This window comes from Cyprinodon tularosa, unplaced genomic scaffold, assembly GCF_016077235.1.
Source record: "Cyprinodon tularosa strain WSP-4 unplaced genomic scaffold, ASM1607723v1 ctg3, whole genome shotgun sequence".
NCBI lineage: Eukaryota > Metazoa > Chordata > Actinopteri > Cyprinodontiformes > Cyprinodontidae > Cyprinodon > Cyprinodon tularosa.
Genome location: NW_024039007.1, coordinates 1,129,766 through 1,155,982, shown reverse-complemented (window position 1 = coordinate 1,155,982; position 26,217 = coordinate 1,129,766). Strand labels below are relative to the sequence as shown.

General features: G+C 37.6%; 1 protein-coding gene across 1 annotated transcript; it reads right to left on the bottom strand.

Moving 5' to 3' along the window:
* Positions 1 to 11,847, bottom strand: chrm5a (cholinergic receptor, muscarinic 5a). Its single transcript, XM_038291514.1, has 2 exons — positions 11,196 to 11,847; positions 1 to 2,133 (listed from the first exon to the last, which is right to left on the bottom strand). The coding sequence occupies exon 2, from the start codon at positions 2,091 to 2,093 to the stop codon at positions 492 to 494; it is 1,602 nt and encodes a 533-aa protein (XP_038147442.1). The 5' UTR covers positions 2,094 to 2,133; positions 11,196 to 11,847; the 3' UTR covers positions 1 to 491.
* Between the last annotated feature and the right edge of the window lie 14,370 nt (positions 11,848 to 26,217).

The window sequence follows — 26,217 nt, the reverse complement described above, 5'->3', positions numbered from 1 at the left end:
TCAGTCCATTAAACATTTGTCTTTCATTGGTTCTCTCTGTTCAGTAAAATGTCTGTGTTAAATTGGATGGGCTTACTGTATGTTTCCATTTCTACATTTGCATCACTAATTAAAGCATTTTCCAAAATAACCACAGCCTTAATTGCAGCAAATGGTGGAGAAAAAATGTATGCCACAATTTACTAATATTTTCCTGTAAAACATTTTCTTTCGGCTTTACCATTATGCAATACCCTGTGTTGGCTTGTCACACAGTAATGTCCAAGTACAGAATACACAGATGTGGAGAATACGCAGACGTATTAAGTCAATGACAAAATGTGAAGAAGAACTATGAATTGATACTTTTGGAGGATATTAGCAGCTATAATTGTTGAATACAAGAGACATACTCATTGACACTATAAAATGCACTTCACCTTACATGACGAATGCAAGTTTATGAAGTCAAGATTGTCAGTACAATCCCTGAATCAGCACAAAAGAATCCCTTATGTCAGCTTGGAGCTAACTACAGGGTTCTGTCCATGCCAGTACAGTTTCTCCTCAATCCTTTTCTTTTTCCACTGGCAGAGCAGCAACATGCGGAAGGTTTTTTGAAAGTTCTTGTTGCACAGAGCGTAGCACATGGGGTTTACTGTACTGTTTACATAGCACAGCCAGTAGCCCAGGTGCCAGAGGGAGCGTGGGATACAGTCTGAGCAGAAGGTCGAAATCAGCACCATGATGTTGTAAGGAAGCCACGTAAGGATGAATGCCAATAAGATAGCACTGAGAGTCTGAGCTGCCTTCCTCTCCTTTATAAGCACCATCCTTTTCCTCTTGGTGATCTGGCTTTTCAGAGACGTATCTGTAGGCTTAGACACAGAGGAGGTTGAGGGAGCGCTCATAGACTCGGCAGAGGAGAATGTGGAAGAAACCAACTTTGTGTTTCCATTTTTGCTATGGTGCTCCAGGTGAGGATCTTTTGGCACAGGTTTAAATTTGTAGGACAAGCATTTGCTGCTCCTCTGGGAGTTGCTTTTGGTATGTGTTTGGAATAAGCTTTCATCATCACAGTTGCTAAGCTGCTCGCTCTCACTGCCCATAACACTTCTGCTTGCTTCACAAGCCTGGTTCCGGAGAGAGGTCTTGCACCCTACTGGAGACACCGGCCTGTCCTCATCGTCAGAGGAGGCATAGCTGTTGAAGGTGGTCAGCTGACCAGCTTTGGTCCACTCATCGCTGGTGGACCCAGTGGATTTGGCATTGCTCCTGCTGGAAGATGACCAGGAGGCTTGGTTTTGATCATGTGAAGATGATCTCAGTTTACAACTAAAACATGATCTTATGATGATCTTCTGAGGCTGTGCCTCCCCAGAGTCCATTTGATGATTAACTCCCTGCAGCTCTGCCAGATCTTTTGTCCTTTTCTCTGTCTCCTTATAGATGCGACAGTAAAGAATTGTCATAATTGACACAGGAACATAAAAGGCAGCGATTGCTGTCCCGAATGTTATAACAGGTTCAGAGAAAAACTGAATCTGGCATTGTCTTGCAGGAACAGTTCTTTTTCCTACAAAATATTGCCAACAAAGTATAGGTGGAGCCCATAGGATAATAGATACCAGCCAAGCTAATCCTATCATAATTCCAGCTCGTCTGGGAGTCCTTTTGGCCCTGTAAGTCAGAGGCCGAGTGATGGAGAAATATCTGTCAAAACTGATCACGAGTAGGTTCATGACCGAGGCATTACTGGCTACATAGTCCAGTGCTAACCACAGATCACATGCCAGGTTCCCTAAAGCCCAGTAGTCCATCAAGATGTAGGAGGTGTACAAATTCATGGAAAAAACTCCAATGATGAGGTCAGCAGCTGCCAGACTCAGCAGGTAGTAATTGTTCACTGTCTTCAGTTGACTGTTGACTTTAAAGGAAACCATTACAAGAACATTACCCACAATGGTGATGAGGCTGACAATGCCAGATACAGTTGCAATGGTGATCACCTCCCAAAGACTATGAGTAACCAGATGGATGTCCGTTGTGTTATTGCTGGAGGAGTTTACCAGGTTTTCCCCTTCCATGGTCTTCTGGGTATTAAAGGCGTCCATCCATGATGATCTTCTTTCGTTCTACCATTTTAAAAATATTCTGGAATAAAGGAAATTAAGAAAGGTTACTGTTGTGTCTGAAAAGCTGTTCATCATTTTAACATTTTGATTATGCAATGTTGAAACTTCATATGTTGAGGGAGAGACTAGTCATATGAGGCACCCAGTTCTAAATGTACCTTTGTATTTATCCGGAATTGTTGTTAACATTCAAAAGTACTAATAAATATATACCAGGTAAAAAAAATATAAAAAAATGCAAAGAAAATTGGACTGCTGATCAGTATTATACTATTTATACCTTGACTAATGTTGATCATTGATTGGTCAGTCAGAAAATCAAGAATCGCTGATTTTGAAGCCCACAAACACTGATGTCCATAGAAATGCAAGCAATGGCAACCAGAGAAGTCTAGTTATTAATTATTAATATGTCTCCTATATCTATGTTGCTTTTCTCAATTTACTTGAGTATTTATTTTTCTGGGAACTTTTTTTCTGTCACTCACGACATTTGTACAAAAATGCTGTATTTGTACTTTCTCGTCCTTACTCTCTCCAAACTGGCATCAAAATTGTAAGACATTCCCCGTCCACCCACCCCTTTATTAGATTTTATTATGCTTCACGCTTTATTTCAGTTTTACTGTTATTTGCAACTTTAGTGCTGTGAATACCAGAGCTCTCAAAGTACTCTGTTGCCTATGCAATACTTCTGTTAAGTTCAGACTATACAGGTGCTGGTCATAAAATTAGAATATCATGAAAAAGTAGATTGATTTCAGTAATTCCATTTAAAAAGTGAAACTTGTATATTATATTCATACATTACATACAAACTCATATATTTCAGATGTTTATTTTGTTTAATTTTGATGATTACAAATGACAACAAATGAAAATCTCAAATTCATCATATCAGAAAATTAGAATATTACTGAAGACCAATAAAAACAAAGGATTTATAGAAATGTTGGCCAACTGAAAAGTATGAACATGAAAAGTATGAGCATGTACAGCACTCAGTATTTAGTTGGGCCTCCTTTGGCCTGTATTACTGCAGCAATGCGGCGTGGCATGGAGTCGATCAGTCTGTGGCACTGCTCAGGTGTTATGATAGCCCAGGTTGCTCTAATAGTGGCTTTTAGCTCTTCTGAATTGTTGGGTCTGGTGTATTGCATCTTCTTCTTCACAATACCCCATAGATTTTCTATGGGGTTAAGGTCAGGAGAGTTTGCTGGCCAATTAAGAACAGGGATACCATGGTCCTTCAACCAGGTACTGGTAGCTTTGGCACTGTGTGCAGGTGCCAAGTCCTGTTGGAAAATGAAATCTGCATCTCCAAAAAGTTGGTCAGCTGCAGGAAGCATGAAGTGCTCTAAAACTTCCTGGTATGTGGCTGCGTTGACCCTGGACCTCAGAAAACACAATGGACCAACACCAGCAGATGACATGGCACCCCAAACCATCACTGACTGTGGAAACTTTACACTGGACTTCAAGCAACGTGGATGAAGTGCCTCTCTTCTTTTCCTCCAGACTCTGGGACCTTGATTTCCAAAGGAAATGCAAAATTTACTTTCATCAGAGAACATGACTTTGGACCACTCACCAGCAGTCCAGTCCTGTTTCTCTTTAGCCCAGGCAAGACGCTTCTGACGCTGTCTGTGGTTCAAGAGTGGCTTGACACAAGGAATGCGACAGCAGAAACCCATGTCTTTCATACGTCTGTGTGTGGTGGTTCTTGAAGCACTCACTCCAGCTGCAGTCCACTCTTTGTGAATCTCCCCCACATTTTTGAATGGGTTTTGTTTCACAATCCTCTCCAGGGTGCGGTTATCTCTCTTGCTTGTACACTTTTTTCGACCACACCTTTTCCTTCCCTTCGCCTCTCTATTAATGTGCTTGGACACTGAGCTCTGTGAACAGCCAGCCTCTTTAGCGATGACCTTTTGTGTCTTGCCCTCCTTGTGCAAGGTGTCGATGGTCGTCTTTTGGACAACTGTCAAGTCAGCAGTCTTCCCCATGATTGTGTAGCCTATAGAACTAGACTGAAAGACCATTTAAAGGCTTTTGCAGGTGGTTTGAGTTAATTAGCTGATTAGAGTGTGGCACCAGGGGCCATCAATTTTGAACCTTTTCACAATATTCTAATTTTCTGATATGATGAATTTGAGATTTTCATTTGTTGTCATTTGTAATCATCAAAATTAAACAAAATAAACATCTGAAATATATGAGTTTGTATGTAATGTATGAATATAATATACAAGTTTCACTTTTTAAATGGAATTACTGAAATCAATCTACTTTTTCATGATATTCTAATTTTATGACCAGCACCTGTATTATCCTGTTTGAAATTTTAATTTAGAAAAAAAAACACAAAAAAAAAACCAAGAGAGTCAAGAGTTTTGATGTCCTCACTTTTGATGTTTTTATAAGAACTGTGTTTTTCAAAGTTGCTCAGTGCCATGTCAGGCAAAATTTTCAGTTTACTTTTGTACTTAAGAAAACCTTAGAACCTGTACTTTTTATTAAACTCTTACTTAGATAAAGAAGTTGAATTGGTTTCAGAAACTGTTTTTTTTTTACAAAGCTGTCTTTATTTTCACTTAAGTAAAGAACGTGACTACATTAAATATCTCTGATGGTACCTAGACAGTTTGCCAATTAAATATGTCAAAGTTTAAAAGTCAACAATGTAATCAAATTTTCTTTATAGATGAACTGAAACACATTTAGAGCAAGCTATCGACTACAGACTAGATATCGGGTCTAGAAAAAACTTAGAATAGCGTGGGAAACAGTAATCATGTGTAGACTGTGCAAAATAAATAATTAATTTTTCATGTAATCCACAGAAATGTGATAAAGAACAATTCATTTTCAAGGAGAAACATCTTTCCCTTATAAATAACCCTTCAAATCAAACAAACATGATATGCACCAACCTCTATACGTTTTACATACATACTCTTTAGTGTGAAACAGAACATGAAAACAGAAAAAAAAAATACTCATCAGATAAAGGCTTATTCTATGTTTTACCAGTAGAGGGCAGCCGAGACCCTCCACATAAATCTTCAGTACATGTTTCTGTGCTCAGCTTCTCCTTTCACTGTAAGCTATTTTGCTAAACTGGACATATCTATTTAAAAAAGCCAACTAGATAGCTAGTGGTTTGAGCTTTTTAATTTAAATGTAACAGTGTAAAACCAAACTATAGTTACATGCAATATGTTTCTGATTGTGAAGACTTTCTTACATGTTTTAAATCAGGATTACTTTCCTTGCAAGTTGAAATTATCTTATGTGTCAAGGTTCTGCTGAACTGGACTAGTATGGTATTTAAGTTAATGAACAGTAACATACTTCTGTCTTTCTCAAGAAGAATCTCCACTCCCTCATGAGTAACTCCAGCCAACTTGGTCACCATGGTGTCAGGGTGTTAAGCCGTGCTAGTCGATCATCCTAAAATTAGACCTTCCTTTGTTGCAATTCAGCCAAGCTTCTGTATCCCATGTGACCTTCCAGGTCCAAAATGGCTGAAAATGACCATGCAAGAGGACCATAAATCTACTAATAGGATGATGAAGGCTCTCCAAGGCTTTCAGTGAGAATGAACAAGGAGCTAAAGCCTGATAAAAAAAAAAAAAAAAAAAAACTAACAACAACAAAAAAAAAAAAAAAAAATAAGGAAAGAAATCTATGTAGAATAAGGTAATTGACTTTACAGCCAGTCACAAAGAGTACTCACACATGTAGGCACTGATAGCTTCATACATTAACCCCTTAGCGGTCAATAAATAGCACCTTGCCAGGGGAATTGGTTCGGAAACTCAGTGTACAAACAGATATTCATGTCCTTGTTGACCAATGTTACCCTCATATTTCATACAGACCTGCCTTGTTTGAGGAAATTGCATATCAGGAAAGTTAAATGGTCTCTAAGGTACCAAACAAAATTACTTTCTAAAATTAGAGTAGGCTTTCACAATCTGTAATTTGTTTGCCTTTCAGAAATACTAAGTATCAAACTTTTCAATTTGTGTCATGTGAAAAGTGACCCAATCTCTCTATTTTTAATAATAGACAAATGCAAACAAACCTATAAGTGTAATGTGCAATCACAATAATATATGGTTTTAAAATAATAAAAAAATAAGAATGAAATGCATGTAAATTCAGTCACCTTATTCATCTATAAAATATACTGTAATGATTTTCTTAATTTATTCCAGCAGTCCATGATAGCTTTAGAGAACTCAGCATGAAGAAGTTGTCAGCAGTTTTAGTTGCCAAATTCTCCCTCTATTTAACAGGAATGTAAAACATAAACTAGAGGAAAGCTGGCGAAGTTTTACACAGACCGTGTACATAGCATCTCCTGTCAGACGAGAGTAAAAGAAATTTTAGATTACATGCCAAACCATAGCTGTGGTGCTGGAATTACACCGGGCATCAACTTTGACATTTCTCTCCTACTGTGGAGGATGTTTGCGCTAACAAGTTCCCCCTGGGATTTTTTTCTTCAGCAAGGAAAAAAAAAAATCTGGTTAGAGTTAATTTAAAATAGTTTAATATAAATTTGAAAAGCTGGTGGAAAAATGCATTGAAGCTGTAATTGCAGCAAAAGGGGGTTCTAAAAAGTATTGGCTGTACACCAAACCCTACTGATCACGTAGAATTTCATCATAATATGAAAAATAAATTGATAAATAGCTAAATGAGTCCATTGTGTTTTTCTTTAAAAAGTGGCAGAGTGGGTTAGATAAAGTAAGTCCACATTATCCAAATCTACGCATAAAAAAATTAGAAATTAACAAAACAGAAAAACAATGCTTGAGAAAACAGAATCGAACTTAATAGGCCTCTCGATTCAAGAGGTTTTCTAATAAGAAAAAATGTCTGTAATCAAAGCCTATTACTAGTGAAGCAACTGCAGCTTTCATGAGCCTTTTTTAAACAATGGATTATTAAAGAAAGGATATTGGAAATGGCCTTCTTTTGAAAGGATAAAAATGTGAGTGTTGTAAGGGGTCGTTCTTGAGCTATACTAAGAAATGCGCATAAAAGCTGCAGTTGCAGTTCATTAAATTCGTAATGTTTTAGATTTATGCCTAGATTATTTGATCTTTCAAAATGTGATGAAAAGCTTAACTTGTTCATTCTAAATTTATATATATGATCTATTAAAAGTCATAATGACTCCAACAGGAAAAAAAGAAATTAACACATAAGCTGTCTAAATCAGTACCATGGACAGCGCCAGAGTTTTATCAATGAGAGCAACTTAACAGAGCTGCCGGATATCACAGTAGAGATTTCCATTGTGAGATTCACTGAATCTCTACAAAAGCTTCTGTTAGAAAAATTATGCTAAAGGGTTAAAAGCTCAAATTAATGCATAGATAACTGATTAAACCCTTCTGCTTACCAAAGTAATAATAATTTTCATTTATCTTCCACACAAAAAAAAGTCCTTTGACTTTGGGGTTAAAGATCTAACCTAAGCCATTTTAAACAAAAGTATATGTAAAATTGTTTATTGTATTATTGTATATGAGAGGCTATAGTTTTTATAGTGTCAGTAGTCAATATAGACCCAAAGCTTAAATGTAATTTTTTTTTTCCCATGAGAAATTTCATAGTGAGGAGCAAAAGCAGGATAAAGTAAACAGTAATTATAGCCACCTCAGTATAAACCCAGCTTATTAAAGATTTTATCCTGTACGGACAGATACTTGGGCCTGATACACACAAAAACACAAAAAAAGCAGTGGTCATGAGTTCAAGAGGTGGAAAAACTCAAGTTCACCACTACCCTGCAAACCAAGATTGTAAACAATTTAAAGATTCGTCTGTGAAACAGGAGAGTGGAAAGCTTGATAAATAGTGTATAAGGTCTTCTGTGACCTGTTTCTGGATTTGGCTGCTGCTGTTTAGAATCACACATGACACATTACTAAAGGAAAGGTTTCTGACCTTGTTTGGGCAGACCCCTCCCAAAAAAAAAAAAAACAAAAAAAAAAAAACAACAAAAAAAAACAAGCAAGCAGCAACTGTGCAGATGATGACTATGTCATGCTTATACTAAGAAGCATTTGCACATCTTAGACTAAATTAATTCAAATGTATTCCACACATAAAATACATTGTTTTGAATGTGTTTGTATAATGATACAAGAAAATGTCATTGCCACAGCCAAGAAATATGAGTCTTCCTTTTACATCCTAAGAGTATCAGATGTCCTGAAAAACTGTGCTGGCTCTCTATGCATAAGTAATGGTCATTGATCCATTAGTTAACAGTGCCCTGCTTATAGGTTGTGAAGCACAAATCCACGCTGAGCCTTCATGTGAGGGCGCTGAAGGCTGGCTTGAGGCCCTTTGGCACCTGGCCATCCCTGCTTCTGCCCTGCAGCTCTGCATGATGGCGCTCACCATGCACCGCTCCTAGTCATCAGTAACCTTTCTTTACAATCCTGCCTTGGTCACCAAGCTGCAACTAAGCTGGTAGCCGAAAACATAGTCAGCAACAAGGAAAAGAGTTTAAGCAGAGGAGCCAAGGGATCTGCAAGGTGGTCATGGATGATTTTCAAGCTCCTTGGCAAAATGGTTGTTGTGTTCTGCAGCGAGCACATTGATCCATGATTTACATCCCTGTATATGTGGCATTCTTGAAAAATGTTGCCCTTAATTAGTTTGAGATAGCATTTAGCCTTCCACTAAAATAGAAGTGAAAGAGGATTAGGGGCATCAACATCTTCAAGATTACAATAGCTGATAGCCAAGAAGTAAATTATTGTTCCTGCACTGTCCTAAACTTTATATATACTGTATATATTTTTTCTTCTGCATGTACAAAAGGATATATCTATTAGTGGCCTCATTTAAGTTTTAACAATTGTTTATACATGAACTGTAATAAAAGTCTTAACTTATCAGGATAAACTTAAAGGTATAGTGGAGGATTTTTGAAAAGAACCGCCCACTCCACTTAAAAAAAAATACCCTATACACAGTCCCGCGAGGGACCACCTATTAAACGCGAGCCAGAGTGTGCAAAAGCCCATTTCTCTTCGTGCATGCTCTGTTTAAAAGTTGCTGTTTGCATCGCTCATACAAGCTTATACAAAGAAGATTTGCAATTTTTCCACTATGTCAGACTCACCACCAGTAAGTGAAAATGGGGAAGAGCATGTAGGATGGCCTTAAATAAATATATCACTAGAGTGATTGACAATTAGGAGGACCACTTATTTTGATGATCCTCTGGGAAAAAGAAAATCCTCCACCATACCTTTAAGAGTAGGACCAGAAGCAGACTGAACTATGGTTAGTAATTAACACACAGACATCTAAACAAGCACAAAGAAATTACAAACTAAGCTATAAAATATTTAAAACTTTCAGGCATCTAGGAGACAGTTAAATATGAACAAAATGCCAGAATAAACAAGATGTCCCACCTGAAAATTAAGGGATGGACACGTATGACAACGCCTATTTATAAAAACAAAGATCATGAAAGCCCAAATAAACTTTTTGAACAAATTGATGACCAAAAGTAAATACCCTAAGCTTACAGTATAATAATACTAAAATTTGTCTTTTTGATTACCAACTTTACAGGTCCTTTTTAGATGTACTTTTTGCACATTTATGTGGTTTTTGTCTTCTTATTTGTCAAGTTTTGTTATATTCTCTGGGATACAAACTTAATTCTAGACTGTGCAGGTTCATTTATATTAATTGCTCTGAAAGCTTCCAGGGTCATATTAGCCTAATATATACAGAGAAAACATAAATGAAAGCAAGTAGTTGTATTTCATTCAAAAACCAGAAGTTTTCAAATTTTTCATCTTATTTAGATTTTAAGACACAACTAAGCTTGAATTAGATTTGACCCATGATGAGAAACAATGAATAGGATCATTATATGAATATTATGATCCGCTTATATATTCCACATTGGATTTAGCAGCTACTGGAGGAAACAAAACGATAACACTGAAAGCCTCTAGGAGATTTTTTCTTCTTTTTCAAAGCATCCGCAATATCTTATAAGTATCAGTGCATTTCAGTAATGATCTAATTATCAAATGATTTGTGTTTAAACTATAAGCCGTTTTTTTTTTTATTACATGTGCATGTTTTGATTTTGTTGCCAACTTGCTTTAAACCAAACCAACTCACAATAAGAAACTCTTAGTTTAAAGAATTTCTTTTTCTTTAAACCAACCAAACCATTACTATTTCCTCACCAGGTTTTCTCAAAAGAGACCCAGAACCATTTCCACATTAGCTGTAACACCTCAAAGGATTCATGGGGACTAGAAGAACTCGTTAAAATCACGCTTCACTGCATAATCCCCCTTTGTATTGTCATTTCAAGTTAATCTAAAAGCAGGAAAGGAAGGGTTAAGAGACTTGGCTGCTCTTAAAAAAAAAATCATTGTTTACTATTTTGGGGAAAAACATTGCTTTTGAAATGTAAAACTTAGAAAAAACTGGTAAAAGACTATGTTTGATATTTTACACAGAAAATCAAGAGGAAACAGGAGGAGGAATTTAAAAGAGATTTAAAACCGGGTTTGCCAGTTCCAGATTAATATTGTTCATAGAAATATGTGACAGTTGGATGAAGGTTAAAGATTAGAAGATTAGAGATGAAAAAAAAAATACTGAATGATATTTGAGATAAATTAAAAAAATTTATTGTATTTGCAGTTTACCAACCTATACAATAACACATTTTTTCCTAGTAATTTAATAGTAACACGATAATTGAAGCTATGTGGTGTCTAAACATTCATGTGCAGTTGGGTGTACGATATGTATCTGAGAAGAATCAAAGCACAAATCTTTCAAGAGCACATCTTCTGTTTTGTTCATTAGGGTAAAAAGGCTTCATTAAAAATACATTTCCTCTCAGATATGCCCTGGTGCACACATGACGTCTTTTCCCCTCTAATTCAGGTCATGCCTTTGTGCATTAATAAAAAAATCATTCAATCAGTCATGATTCCTCTGAGACGGGGAAAGTAGCTGGTTTAAAATAAGAAAAGAAAGACACAAAAGGATGAATATACTCACAATTGACTTTGAACAGATCACTTAGTCCACTATTTAGCCATGTCTCTCCAAGGGAGAAAAGTTCATAGTTAATCCCTTTGTTTTGCCTGGGAAGCCTTTGGGTCAATTGTGGCACAGACGAAGGGGATCATAACACAGCAGAAAAGAACTGATTGAAGAGAAATCCTGCTGACTTGACCTTTGCATGCCAAAGGGATCCGGAGGGCTAAGTCTAAATAGAGAAGGATAGAAGAAACAGGCTAAAGGATAGGGTGGACACCGAGAGGGTTTAGGCATCCCTGCACAAGAAAATCACTCTTCCGTTTGCTTCAAAAAGTCTTCTTTTACAGCAAAGCTACATTGTCTTTTCAGTCCAAAACTGGAGATTCATCTGCTCTTAAGCCAAAGAAATGGCAAAGCTGAACTTTTTCTTGACGACCAGGCAGAGCGAGATGCACTGTGCTCACTCTTAGGCAAGTTGAGGCAGAATAGCAGAGAGAGGCAGCCTGATGTCTGAGCCAAGTCACGGCTGCTGCCACTATGCTGCTGGAACTACTCAGGCTGACGGACACAGATTTAGCTGACGCTAGCAAGCTGGGAGGAGAAATTCCCATAGGGGTGAACGGTTCATCATGTTTCGCCATAGTGAGCAGGCAGTGCGGACTCTGGAGGGTAAATGGGACGATTTGGATAAGGGGGTTGGCTCCAAGGAGTCTATTTTGAAAGGTTTGGGCTAAAAGACAAAGGAGTTGCATGGTGGAATACCAGCTGAGCTGTATGTTGGAATTCATTTTTTACTTAGAAAATTATGCAAAATGTTACTTGATTAAGGCTTCTCATAGTCCCTGAGTAAGGTATAAGCTCTGATGTCGAACATAAAATCAAGTGGTCAAGTGGTCTATAAGGATGATGTCTTTAACACACATGGGAGAGGGCTGACATGACTGGGACAGATAATGAAAGCAGTGAAGTGACAGATGTTTTTTTTTTTCCCCTTAGGACTGATTATTTGTGTGTGTACTTGTGTGTGTGGGTGTTCTTGTATTGGATACATTGTGATACATTTGCTGGAAAACATGTTGTGGGGCACGATGTCTGGACTCTATCAGGGAATTACTGTTTTCCAGTGAAGGACGTCTAGGACTAAGGTATGAATGGACTTCAGGTTGGGGTTAGGGATTAGGTATGAAATCATAATGAATAGGTTTAGGGTAGGGTCATGGTTAGGTTGTGTAATGGATTAGAAATGAATGGAAGAAAGAACTCACAAAGAGATAAACTTATAATCTGTGAGTGTGTGTGTGAATCTGCTTGGGTGTAAAGTCTTTTTTAAATCCGGATGATGGACGCTGATCTGTGCCAGGAGTTCCCATTTAAGGGACAAGTGATAAACACTTGTGCAGCCAAGCTGTTGTGGACAGTAGAATAATCTAGAATAACCTCATATATTCCCTTTAATTTATGGAGCTCATATTTATACTTTTTATATATGGTTGTGATAAATATAGTCCATCACAGGGAAACTCAGAGACAGACAGGAGAGATACATTAACATCCAGAGGTTTCAAAAGTATTAATGTTTATTACTCAAGTAGAAGTATAGGTCCTACTGTTTAAAAACACCTTTGTAGAAGTTAAGACTAAATAAATAAATGAACCATTTTTAAAACTACTTAAAGTATAAAGGTAAAATTAATACAGTAAAAATATTAAGGACATTTGCTTTAATGCATTACCTTGTTAAAGAAACATTTTTCTACAATTCTGGACAATAAGAGCCTTATACTTATTTTTGTTCTTTAACTAATGGAAACAGTGTCAAATTTAACTTTGCATCACCTTGAAAAACAATTTGATTTGTTATGTGGCGAACAATAAGTGGACTAAAGAGTCCAAACAAAGAAATTAATCGTCTGGATGAATCAAATTGTTTTGATTGCTTTTACAAGCCAGTTAACAAAAATGAGCTTAAATGAAACAAAACTAACAAGTCTATATTTAAAATGTAAGGAGTAGAAAGTAGAGATAATTGCAAGAAAAAAAATGTAAAGGGTAGAAGTGAAAAGTTGTCTAAAACCTGATTCCTTAAGCAAAGTTTTGATAGCCATAATTTCTAGTTAAGTAAGGTAACAAAGTATTTGTACTTTGTTACTTGACATCTCTGTTAACTTCTTAGTGCATTTTAAAAGTACCCAAACAATGCTGTCTTCATGTAGTATCCTAATTATGGTTAATAAGTCGAAATCCGTTATGAAATTGCACATGAACACCCACACATGTTGTAATTTCCACTGGAAAAATGGGAAAATTCTGATACCCTAGTTGTCGAGATGAGGTAAACTTTGACCTTTCAACATGGCAGAATGCAGTGAAATGATTCTGTACGGTGAATATTGTATCATTAACTGTTCTCTCTTGTTGTGTTTGTACTGTAGCCTACACCAGTGTTTTTCAATCCTGGTCCTCAAGGCACCCTGCTCTGCATGTTTTGGATGTTTCTGAGGTTCAGCAAACCTGATTCAGATGATTGCAGTTCAGCAAAGCCTGATAATCTGCTATCAATTGATGACAGGTGTGTGAAAGCTGGGAAACATCTAAAACATGCAGGGCAGGGTGCCTTAAGGACCAGGATTGAAAAACACTGGCCTACACAATCCTGTGACATATATCTATCTATATGTCTGTATGTTTTTTTTTTGTGTTTAAAAAAAAAAATAGAATTCAACTTTATTGTCAGTACACTGTCACAAGTGCAAAGCAACGAAATTCACTCTCTGCATTTGACCCATTCCCTTGGGGAGCAGTGGGCTGCCATTGTGCGGCGCCCGGGGAGCAGTGTGGGGTTAAGGGTCTTGCTCAGGAACCCAGAGTGGCAGTCTGTGAGAGTGGGGCTTGAACTCAAAACCTCTGGGATGCAAATACAATGCCCTAACCACAACGCCACCACTCCCACACAATCAATCAATCAATCAATCAATCAATCTATCTATCTATCTATCTATCTATCTATCTATCTATCTATCTATCTATCTATCTATCTATCTATCTATCTATCTATCTATCTATCTATCTATCTATCTATCTATCTATCTATCTATCTATCTATCTATCTATCTATCTATCTATCTATCTATCTATCTATCTTTACTAACTTGTGTTTTTTTTTAAATGACCATTATTGTTTGATTTTATCAGATGCTCTCTACCAGTTAGTCCATGCATTTGATGCATCCCTTTCTTCCTGTAATATAAAAGATAAACTAGAAAGTTTAACTGTCTTGCCCAAGAAGCAGGTCAGGATAATTTTGGATCCAACATAATTCTCATCTCTATCACAACAAAAGCACTTGAGCACAATGTGTTGGTAATTTCCACTACAAGTGATAAAGATCATCTTTACCAGACCAGATGAAGGCACCATAATAGTCATGTTTTTGTTTTGTTTTTGAACTGTAAGAGGATTACCAAGAAAGTTATTTACAGAAAAGGCGACAAGGCGACTGAATTAAACTGAGTCGATTCAAATTCCGAAAAAATTGCCTCTAACCCAGTGGGTATTGGCCGTATCGTATTTTCTTTATTTACTATTTTGCTTCCTAATAGTGTTCCTGTATATTTAAAAGTTAATTTCTGGCAAGTTGAACCGGCTGGTGGCATTCTGGAACGGAGACAGATATCTAAACTGGCTGGTAGCAGGATTGAGAAGGTGGATGGTGGATGAATAGGCTGGCAACATGTATGATAAGGTAAATGAAGACTAAAAAGGCTGTGGCCAGAAACAGAAGCTACTGAGAACCTAGTGAGGGCAGGGTGACCTCAGCAACACAGGAAGACAGACAGTGTGCGCATCACTGGAATTGACTCATCTGGACAATGGAACAACCTTCTGCTTAGTGGCTGTTGGAAGCAGGCATTTGTGCACCCAGGTGAAGATGCTTGTAAGTAATTAACAGGTAGAGGTGGTTGAAGCAGTTGAAGCTGATCACCCAATCAGCAGAGGGGAGCAAAGCCAAAGTGGTAAAAGCCCGCTAGTTTCAAAACAAACAAAATCGGTCAATGTTGAACTTCCTTGCTGTTAATTAAATATTTCCACATCATCCTTTTTTTCATCATAGTTTTGCGAAGTAACCTATTGCTGTAAAATACTTACCCAGTAGGATTCTGTCCTTTGATTTACTCTATGTACTTAACTTTTTGGAAGGCTTAAATTTAATATACATCACTTGTTCCTATTAATGTACAGCTGCCATGGCCAAATGGTTGCTTATGTTACAATTAGCGTTTGCAGTTTGAACAACACCTGCTTGCTTCTGATGATTTCCTTTGGCTAACCAATGAGTGTTTGTGTTATATGACTTGATGTGAATGTGACTTTACTTGATGTGGATGGCGCCAATGATCTGCATCGGATGGCTCACATGACGTAAAATAAATATTTATAAACATAAAAACCAAAGTATAGAATAATGTTTGTTTTAAAAATGTAAGGAATAGAAAGTACAGATACTTTTGTGAAAATGTAATGAGTAAAAGTCAGAAGTAGGACGAAAATGAGGAATGGGGTAAAGTATAGATACCTAAAAAGTGCACTTAAGTACAGTAACAAAGTATTTGTACTTCATTACTTGACACCTCTGCTAATAACCCCCTGATTTCACATCCTCCGTCACCCCTCCACCCACATATGTCGTGCGGAGTTCTTGTGCAGTCATGTTAAGCTAGGAGAAATGTTCCACATTCACCCCTACTTCTCCGCACGTCACTGTCAATGTACGTTCTCACCATCCTTCAATGTCAAAATACAGAGCCAAGCTAAGATTATATGATACATTAGAGAAGGACACATTTGTTTATAATGATTGAATAACAAAAAAATTATATTTATAGCTGATTGAGAACCTAAATGCAGAGATGAGGAGGCAGAGATGAATTCTTGCAGATTTAATAGATTTAAATGGCAACAGAAAGAAACACAAATCCAGGAAAAATAAACAATAATCAAAGCCAATCAGTTGTCAGGGGGGAAACACATATGAGGATCAAAGAAATGAAGAGAAACAGTCACATAGGAACTACACAGGAAGCACATTGGAGACAGAACAAAGACGAGTAATCAGCTGATAGGGAGCAGCTGTGGATAGAAGCAACTTGAAGCTAAGGGAAAGGAGACTCACAGAAGGGGGCAACACAAAAACAACACAACACTGCAACAAGAAACAGTTACCAAGAAAACATAGAATGACATGAATAAAAATGTGAGTGTAAACTAAAAAGGACAACTGAATCAGAACCAAAGAGTCCAAAAAGGGCAAGATCATGACAGATTTTAGTACCTTCAGACATTAAGAAATGATTCCTGAGAGAATTAACTTTGACGTGTTGAGGTCTCTGGCTCTCTTCTTTACATTTTGGCTGATTTACTTACTAAGATGTGAGGTAGCACTGGTGAGGATATAGCTGCTGGTTGCCATTACTTTGACGCCAGAGTGTTTGCCAGTTTGGGGTACTAGACAAGCCTTGTTTATGCTGAATCTATTCTAAATTTTTGCATTTTGAGCTTTTGTCCTCTAGCCAAGCTGAGATCACATTGAGTTTAACTGAGCGCTTGTTTCTCACTGAGTCTCAACTTTGTTTGTTCTTTGCCTTTCGGAAGGAAGCCTTCCTGCAAACTGGACCTTTTCGGACCGCCTTCTCCCAAATGGGATCAACTGAGTCTTACACTGAGCGACGGATTCCAAACAGGAGGTTTGGATCCAGCCACCTTTCAGCATGCTGTGATCACTCTCTGAGTAAGGAAGTCATCTTCACCACGACCCGTTCAAGTACCACAGGAAAACTGAGTTGCAACCAGCGGCTGCATCATTCCACTCCGTCCGAGTTCTGGGTAAACCCTGTTCCGCCCTCCACCGAATCAAACAAACTCTGGAAGACCAACACACAAACTGGGGTCTACGTGTCTCTTCTTCTCTGCAAACGTGAGTGGCAACAAATCCTCTCCAAGATTTACAACTCCAATTCCCAACTGAGCCTGAATCTAACAGTCTGTCTTCCCCTCGTCCTCCAGTTTCCCGGCCGAGCAGAGTTCGGAGGAACTCTGCACCGATCTCAAAATACTTCTCAATAAAACCTGTTGAAACTTTTACTTTATGTCTCTCTGTTAGGTTTCACTGCATGTGGGTGCAAGCTTTAGATAAAATCATGACAGGACCATGAAATTGCCATAGATCCCATCCAGTCAGGTAGTACACTGCTTGTCCCACTTCCATCAGGAAAACGACTCAGGAACATTCAATCCAAAACAAGGCAATCATCCCCTGTATTAAGAAACTTGTTTCCATTTCAACTTCACTTCTACACGCACACACACACTTCTCCTCAGGAAACAAGAGCATATACAGACATAAAGACCCCGGTAACAATGAAATAATCCACCAGACTATTTAATATTATTTTTAAATACTGCATGATACATCTTTGTGTTAATATACTTATATGTTTACAATATATGTTCTATGGTGTTCAATGGTACAATATATGGCTTCTGTGGTGTTTTTGTGTTTTCTTTGAAAATAATATAATATAAGGGTGTTTAATATACATTAAGTGACTTGTAGTGCATGCAATCGGAGGGTTGTTGTGGGTGATCTACAACGCACAAAGCTACGCAGCACAAATCTTAGGCACAGCAACCCCCTTTGAAGATAGCGATGTTTCTGTGTTTCTTCCGTTATTTTATTCAGCACTCAAGTTGAGGGGAATGAGGGGGGATGGCATCCCCCATCTTAACAAAAATATCTTAAAAACTATCCCATTCTTAAATGACCATCCCCCCATACCATCCCCTGTGATATTTTATTACTTACTGTGTAAAATTGCTACTATATATTAACAGTAATGCCAATAATATTGCCCTTTCAGCATTTGGGGGGCTGTGGGCTTACGAGTAGCCTGAGCAAAATAAATAAACTCAAAGAAGCGGCCTACAATCACTATAAGCTGATGCCAGTGGAAAATTTGTGGTCTGTATTATTTACATTATTAAGAGTCTCTGTTTTGTTTTTCTATGCCTATGTATTATAATGATATAGAGTATGTGCAAACTGAGCCAGTATCTTACCAAACTGTAATGAAGAGTAAATAATCACAATAAAGACTCCTGATTTCTGTTACTGTGGTGCATTATTTACATGTCACAAGGGAAAGTAGTGTGTTTAGGGCAATGCCCTACAATAAATAAATTTTTTCAATCTCTTTTTAACCTAACTTTTGTTAAATCTCAGGTAAGTAACTAAATCCTCTTACCAACATTCTGAAACCCAACCCTAAAAGATATTTATCATTATCTTGCCAATTAAAATGGCCTCTGATTCTATTGAATTGCTTTTGCAGTCTGTCACGGTAGGGTGGAGGTTTCTGATGACCCAAATGCAGAGATCAGGAGCCAGAGGTGAGTCTTGAAGATTTAATGAGGCAACTGAGGCAAAATCCAAAGTTCAAAAGTACAAAGAACCAAAAAACCATAAAACATCAGGGGAAAACCCATGTGGGGATTCAGAGATGAGGAAGGACCAAAAAAATCAACATGAACAAGCACTGAACAACTGAAGGTGGTGTATATAAGAGGAACCAAACAAAGGATGGGCTAATGAGCTTCATGTGGAACAGGTGTGATTGGAACTAACTAGAATGAAGCCAAGGGGAAAGGAAACAAGCACAAGGGAGAAACTAAAGAGGGCATCCCAAAAGTCGGTCCTCGAGGGCCTGTGTCTTGCAGGTTTTAGAGTCTTCCCTGCTCTAGGACAGCTGATTTACCTTTAAGTTGATTAACATTCTTATGTGAACTGCAATCATCAGAATCAGCTGTGCTAAAGCAGAGAAATCTCCTGCAAGACAGAGGCCCTTGAGGACCGACTTTGAGGATGCCTGAACTAAAGACTGCTTGAATGTTATGGAAAATAAACCAAAGAACAAAACAGAATAACTTATAACTGAAAATTAAAAACTCAGAGTCCCAAAGGGGGGTAACCATAACACTGTCTTGCTGAAGACAAACTGGTAAGGGTTAGGTTTAAGGATTATTTTTAGGGTTAGGGACATAGAAATGGTTGGAAATACAGAAAATTAATGGAATTCAATGGCAGTCAACACATGGTCCTAACTACATATACAGTAGCAGGGTGAGAGTGGGTGTGTGGGTGCTCATGTTTGTCAAATTGAGATATTAAAATATAACTGGAGGCAAACGAATATTTAGCCACAACACAACAAAGAGACTAAATCTGAAATGATCAGATATATTGACTCATTTTGAGAACAAAACTGCTCTGGGAGCTATAAAGGCTGATTGGTGAAAGGCATACAAATGCAACTTTCACGGTAACATTTGTCACAATACAAGAGCCTGTCTGACAGGATATTGCTTGTAGATTAAATATTTATGTTTCTGGCCTCACCATTAACTCCTGCCATGAAAACGCCAGCACATCTGTTCCACAGAGTGTCATATATTGCTGCCCCACCCAGGCTCTCCCTGCTCCCCCCATGCTGACCTGCTGATCCAATGCCCTATCCAGGCAGTAGGCCAAAGGACAGACGCTTGTCTCCTCATTGCTGGTAAACTGCTGACCTGTTTGCACCTAAGAGTGCTGCCACATTTTTTTTGTATGTGGCACATTCACACATTGCCTCCCAGACCTTATGCATGCAGTTGTGTACCTCCGTGCACTGATGCTTTGTAGAAGCTTTATAGACGAAGAAGTCTCATGCATTTTTTATTGCTTATTTATACCATGATAAAATGAACTAGATTAACAGATCAAATTGAACAGGTGACAATGACACTTAGCTGAAAGAGTTTCGTCAAACATAAAATGAGCCAGACAATTAGTTATATTTCTAACACCAAAATGAGGTCATTAAAATGACAATAGATTGTATATTGGAGAAAAGATCTAAAATCCCCCCAGTGACTCAGGCATATTCTTTACCAACCATCTGTACCCTAAAGACATACTTGTTGTTCCACAAGTCCCTGTCAGATTTTCAAATGCCTGTGAGTGAGACGAGATAAGGTAGGACATAAGCACAGCTAGAGATGGATTGCTTCTCTCTAAAGTCCACAGGGGCTTGCTTATCCTCTGACCCAATTGTGCACCCGGACGGCATCAAAAAATAAAAATAAACTGCTTCATTTCTGTAGCGATATAGGTTATTTAAACATGTATTTCATACCCTCTTATTGTTGATTTTGTAGCATTCTACACCTGTTGTCATTCTTTAATAAACTCATTTAGTTAGATATAAAAAAAAAAACTATACCAGTAGATTACTTTTAATTTTCCTGTCCACTGAGTGATGTCTCAGTACACTTGCTAAAAGGATTGACTCTTGTGATGTCTTTCTCTCCACAAGGCTTTAATGTGCTGCAAATATTTCCCATCAGGCCACCTTTGTTTGTTTGTGTTTGTGTGCCCCTCTGGTACAAAGCAGCAGCTCCTTTTTGACTTAATGATTTGCCATCACTCTGTACCATTTCAGTGGATTCCTAAGTCCCCCTGCTGTGTAGCTTGCTTTTATCCCCTAGTATTGCAGACAGGCTTGGTTTGCTCAGTAAAAAAAAAAAAAAAAGTAAAACAAAGACTGCTGGGTTTTATTTTTGTGAAGCATTTGCCGGCCACATACTGTACGCTTTTAAACGTTACTGGAGTTTTAATTAATTAAATAAAGTTTGATTTTACCCGACCTGGTTTTAGGTTGCACATATTTATTTTTTCTTTTTACAATACAAAAGATTAGATATTTGTAAGCTCCCAAAGTGCTCTTCTGCTCAATGAGTTTTCATTTACCAATCTCCCCTGTTCCAAGAACAATGATCTTTTTAAGATAAGCCCTGATCTTATTTGGGAATGTTAAGACAAGTGTAAACTCTTGAGTGCAATGGTGACTGATGGAGAGACAGACAGACACTCAGTCTTCGCTCTGATATGCACTAATGATGCAGTCTGGGATGTATAGTATCTTTTCAATTCAGCCAAAAATATAGATTAGAAGTTGGCTATAAAATTTGGAAAAGAAATTATCTAAATTTTTACAAATGACTTACTGAATTTGAGTTGTTTTTTTTTTTGTTTTTTTTTTAATCCCTTTATGATGTGTATTGGATTTCTTGGGGTTAACAAAATCACATTGGAGAAGCAGTGTAAGCTCGAAACTAGAAACAACAGTGTTTCGCTAGAAACAACAGTGGCAGTGAGGACACATTTATGTTTTTTTTAGCATCCATCTGGTGTTGCAATTCTTGCTAGTCTGTAATTAAATCGGTTGTTTCCTGATATGTTTGTGAGTCTGTATTTCAGTTTATCCTCCTAGATCAATGTTTTTTTTCTCCTTAGTTTTTAGATTCCTTAAGTTCCCTGTGTTATTTATTTTTTAATTTTTTTTATTTTAACCTTTATTTAAGGGTTGCGATTAAAACTGTATTTTACAAAGGAATCAATTAAATTTGTTCAGTAGTGCACCACTCTTAAGTGTCCCTGTTTTGCTCTTCTCCACAGCTCCTCCAAATCTCCCTACTTAACCTTCATCCAGTGTTAATCCCAACCCTTTCCTTAGAATATATCTCTGGTTGTTATTATTAATTCTAGTTCATCTTATTACACAAAAAATGAAAAGGTAAAGGTTATAAAAAAAAAGATGAGCAAAAAAACCCAATGACAATGGGGGAATATTTAGGCTAGCAGGCTATGTTAAGTGGATTTTTAGATATCGTGTAGACACTATTGTTTTCATTAATGGAGGATTTGACAAAAAAATATTAAGATTAGTAAAACATAACTATAAGGACACTGTCTTTTAATTGTCTTTGTTTTAGTCAGTATGTGGCAACACACACAGGCAAAAACATTTGAACGAACATTTATAGAGATGTTTGACATTCTTTTTGTCTCTGGTTGACTTAAACATATGGAGTAATGAACAGCAGTTTGAAGTCTGTCTTGAATGCTAATTGCTGAAAAGATACAGATGAGTGCACCCATTTAATCGTTATATAAGTAATAAACAAGAAAGCACCGATGTATCCAACTTTATCTTTGTTTTATGCCATAAGCTAAATTACAGACTAAGTCTTGTCCTTGTTTTTACGCAGGTGTGTGTGAAATGACGCAGATGCTGGGGCAACACTGTGTACAAGATGCCCAGGCCTCCTTTATCAGTATTTTCATTGGCCACTCACCATTCATTTGAATTATTAGTCACCAAAACCAAATGTCAAGGCTTTAGACATGCACTGCCACAATCATCCTAGCAGCAGCACTGCACCCTCCAAAAAATGTCTAAACAAATTTTGATTCTGCACTAGCAACCAGCACAGATATAAAATGAAGGGGGAAAAAAGAAATTGATAAGGCACAGGCAGCATCTGATTTCTCTACACTTACTCTATGCTCTTTTACCATCACATGGCAGTTTTCTTATGTTTGCTTGGCTTTGCATGGTTGTCTGTAGCTCTTTTAATTACTGTGATTCAGGGCCTCCAGCTGAATGCCTCCATCTGCCTCCCTTTGAGGTGAGAGATGGAAAAATCCTCTAAGAGAGAAGGCATCTCACCCAGCAGCAAAGAAAAGAGCCCTCATATTTCTAATCACCATATTAGGTAGAGAGAAAGACCAACTACTTTATTAAATCTTTAGTCTCTATTTATCCCATGAAGAAGACCTCTACTCTTAGTTTATCTTAGTAACTAAATGATAGTCTGCAGCTACCACCCATGGTTTAATTGATTCCTGCATGCATGTGTTTTCTTTACTTGCTTTGTAAGCAATGCTAAATTTAAGAAGACTCTTCTGCTATAGCCTTAGAGCTTGTATCTTCTGAGCAATAATTGTTGAATTGTGTTGATGTGGGAAATCTGCAGGCCACCAGCAGGGTTTTCTGCTAATGTGGCTTATGAAATATGATAGTTTTATGCTCCAAGGGAGAGGCCTTGTGGTCATGGTCATGTGGTCATCCTCAACTGAAGTTGGGGATGTCCGTCAGATAGCAGCCTTGAATCTGAGAAAAAAAAGACAGCAGGCAAATTCAAGAGATCCTGCACTCCGACTGCAGAACTTTTTTTTATAACTCCTTATCTAAATGTTCAACAAATGTAGACAATGTTGGGTATGTAGATTCTCTATTCATTTTCTAGTACAGCTCTTCTGCAGTAAATGTCTCGCAAAATTATAAGTACGTCTAATGCAGCTGGTTTTACACCATGAAGAATGGTGGCATAAACAGACAGTAGGCACGTGACTGCACTTCCATTAAATAAATGTAAATCCTTTATTGTCCCACACTGCAAAAAATATAAATCTCAATAAGTTATTTTTTCTTAAAATAAGTGTGTTTTTTCTTGATTTGAGGAGGTAAGTAAGACACTTTGCCAATGGAACAAGACAATTTCCTTTTAAAATAAGAAAAAACTATTTTATCGTCTTATTTCAAGTAAATATTATCTAACTATCTTATTTTAAGAGTGAAAATACTCATTCCATTGGCAAATCATCTTATTTACCTGCTCAAATTAAGGCTAAATATACTTAATTTAAGCCATTTTTTACTTATTTCTGGATTGTTTTTGCAGTGCACAATGGGGAAATTAACTCTCTGCATTCAACCCATCCCCTTGGGGAGCAGTAGGTTGCCACTCTTGGCGCCCAGGGAGCAGTCTTGGGTTAAGGGTCTTGCTCAGGGAGCCAGTGTGGCAGTCAGTAGGGATGTGTGGGACTTAAACTCAGAAACTCTGGGACCCAAGGACAATGCTGTAACCACTAAGCAACCACATTATTAATCTGTTTGCATTGCTAAACATTTCAATGAATATATTTTAGATGTTTGGATAATACTTTACATGCAGTCTCTGAAGCTTCACTTTACCGTTTACTGGTATGCACCTGCAGCGTGTCCAAGGTACAAGCAAATACAGTCAAGTAAGGTAAAAAGACTATATTGATGGAAGATGTTTGATGTCACACGGCATCTCTCTCGGTTGTTCTCCAGTCGCTTGTATATGTGATGGGTACCTATGCGCATGCCGCTCAGGGCTTAGCCCCTTCCTGGCCATAAAATGCCACCAGAGCAATGTAGCATAGGAGCTAAATGACGAGAGAAGGTCCAGTAGGGCTAGTTGCCAAAAAGAATTTCTCTTGTTAACAGTATTTTAAAGTCAAGTCATTTCCTCTCTAGTCATGTTCCTCCAAATGGCTATGTTCTGTGGCTTTGGATTTATCCTTTGAAAAATGCCTATATGCAGGGACATCCAAGAAGGGGAGGGGAAAGGTAAGGTCAGGGAAGATTGCAGCGTGGGTATAGCGAGAGAGAGGGTTTGGTTGTCACTCATCTTGATGGTCCACAAGGCAAGGCAAGCTTAGTTATACAGCACATTTCAGTGATAAGACAATTCAAAGTATTATACATGACTAAAACAAATAAAAAAATAATAATAATTGAAGTGGAAAAAAGGCAGTGCCAATAGTTATACAGAATAAAAGGAAAGACATATGATAAGATGGCTACATAAAAAAAGGAAAGTTGAACTGAAAACATTATACATTTTGTTTAAGGCAAATTAGAGTTTTGGCACATATACAGATTGCTTGGAGTTTGTTCCAGATTAGTGAAGGAAAAAGAACTAAAAGCTGCTTCTCGAGGAATGGTTCTGGGTATGAAAAATAGATTTCAGCTAGAAGACCTTTTAGGCAACATTCTTGATCAACTGCAGCTTTCTGATTGACTTATTAGGCAGATATATGAAACTACCTTTGCAGTAAACAATTCTGCAAAATATAAATTTTTATGACAAGAACATGTGAATCATAACTAGTGTTGCAACAATGCAATTTTTTGGCCCCGATGCCGATACCTGGCTGTGCTGAATCGGCCGATACTGACACCATACTGATAACATCTGTTTGAAATTGATGTGTGTGTGTATGTATTAAGAACTGCATACTACTTGGATGTAATTGCCATCATGGCTTTGTTAAGCTGCTGCCTTCATGTGAAGCAGGAAAAAGACTAATACAAAGTGAATCCATTAGAACTTTTTATTCCTTACCTGGAATGGGTGACAATAGTTCAATAAACTTTTGGCTCTCAAAATGGTATCGAAGCCGTATTTGTTAGTACTCGCCAATACCTATACCACATTTTTTTGCAGTATTGGGGCCCAAGCCGATACTGGTATCGGTATTGGTACAACACTAATTATAACATTTAAAAAGCAAAAGGACCATGGTCGAGTTTTCTTTTAAATGTAATGATTTCCACAGTAAGTGTAAAAATTGTCTCCAAATGTGGAACACATGCTACCTCTTAAGTAAGGGAATACTGTTGCATCAGTTGTTCTGTCTTGGTTTGAAAAAGACAACAGCCTCTGCTTTCTCATATATAAAAATTGTGTATGTGACCTAAAAGACACTATTAGATCCCATTCCCAAAACAGCATGACCCAGTTTGAAATGTGGGTTTGAACAACTGACACACAGTCTTTAGCCTGCAGCAATAAAAGCGTCTGCTGATCCGCCGGCCTAATTTTGGAAAAAGTAAATTAAAAATGCCTCTCTACTCTCATACAGAGGAATTCTTTTTATATAACATAGTAAAAACGATGAGTGGACTGGGTTGTGGGAAGACACACAAAAATGTTTTATTGTCTTAAATAATAGGTGGTTATCACTGTAAAGGTTCCTTTGATGTTAAGAAGGAATTATCTGAGGACAAACTTGTACCTTTTACAAGATCTGACAAATTGCTGCACCAGCTTCATTTGCACTGATGAGTCATGTTGGCCTGCAGGAAGAGCGTGACAAAAAGTTGTCTGGGTTAGCATTGTGACCTACAGAGTGTTTAATAGTTAATAAAAGGTATGCCCCCTTACTTTAGGAAGGTGGTTGATGTGCGATAATCAGATGGGTAAAGAAAGGTGAAGCTGTCCTCCTACAGTGTTTTTCTTTCCTTCTGTTGTTCACTTTATAAATTTAGTTTAAGTCCACCCTCCACCTAC

Excerpts from the sequence above, each read along its gene's own strand:
- chrm5a (XM_038291514.1), bottom strand. The coding sequence starts at position 2,093 with ATGGACGCCTTTAATACCCAGAAGACCATGGAAGGGGAAAACCTGGTA.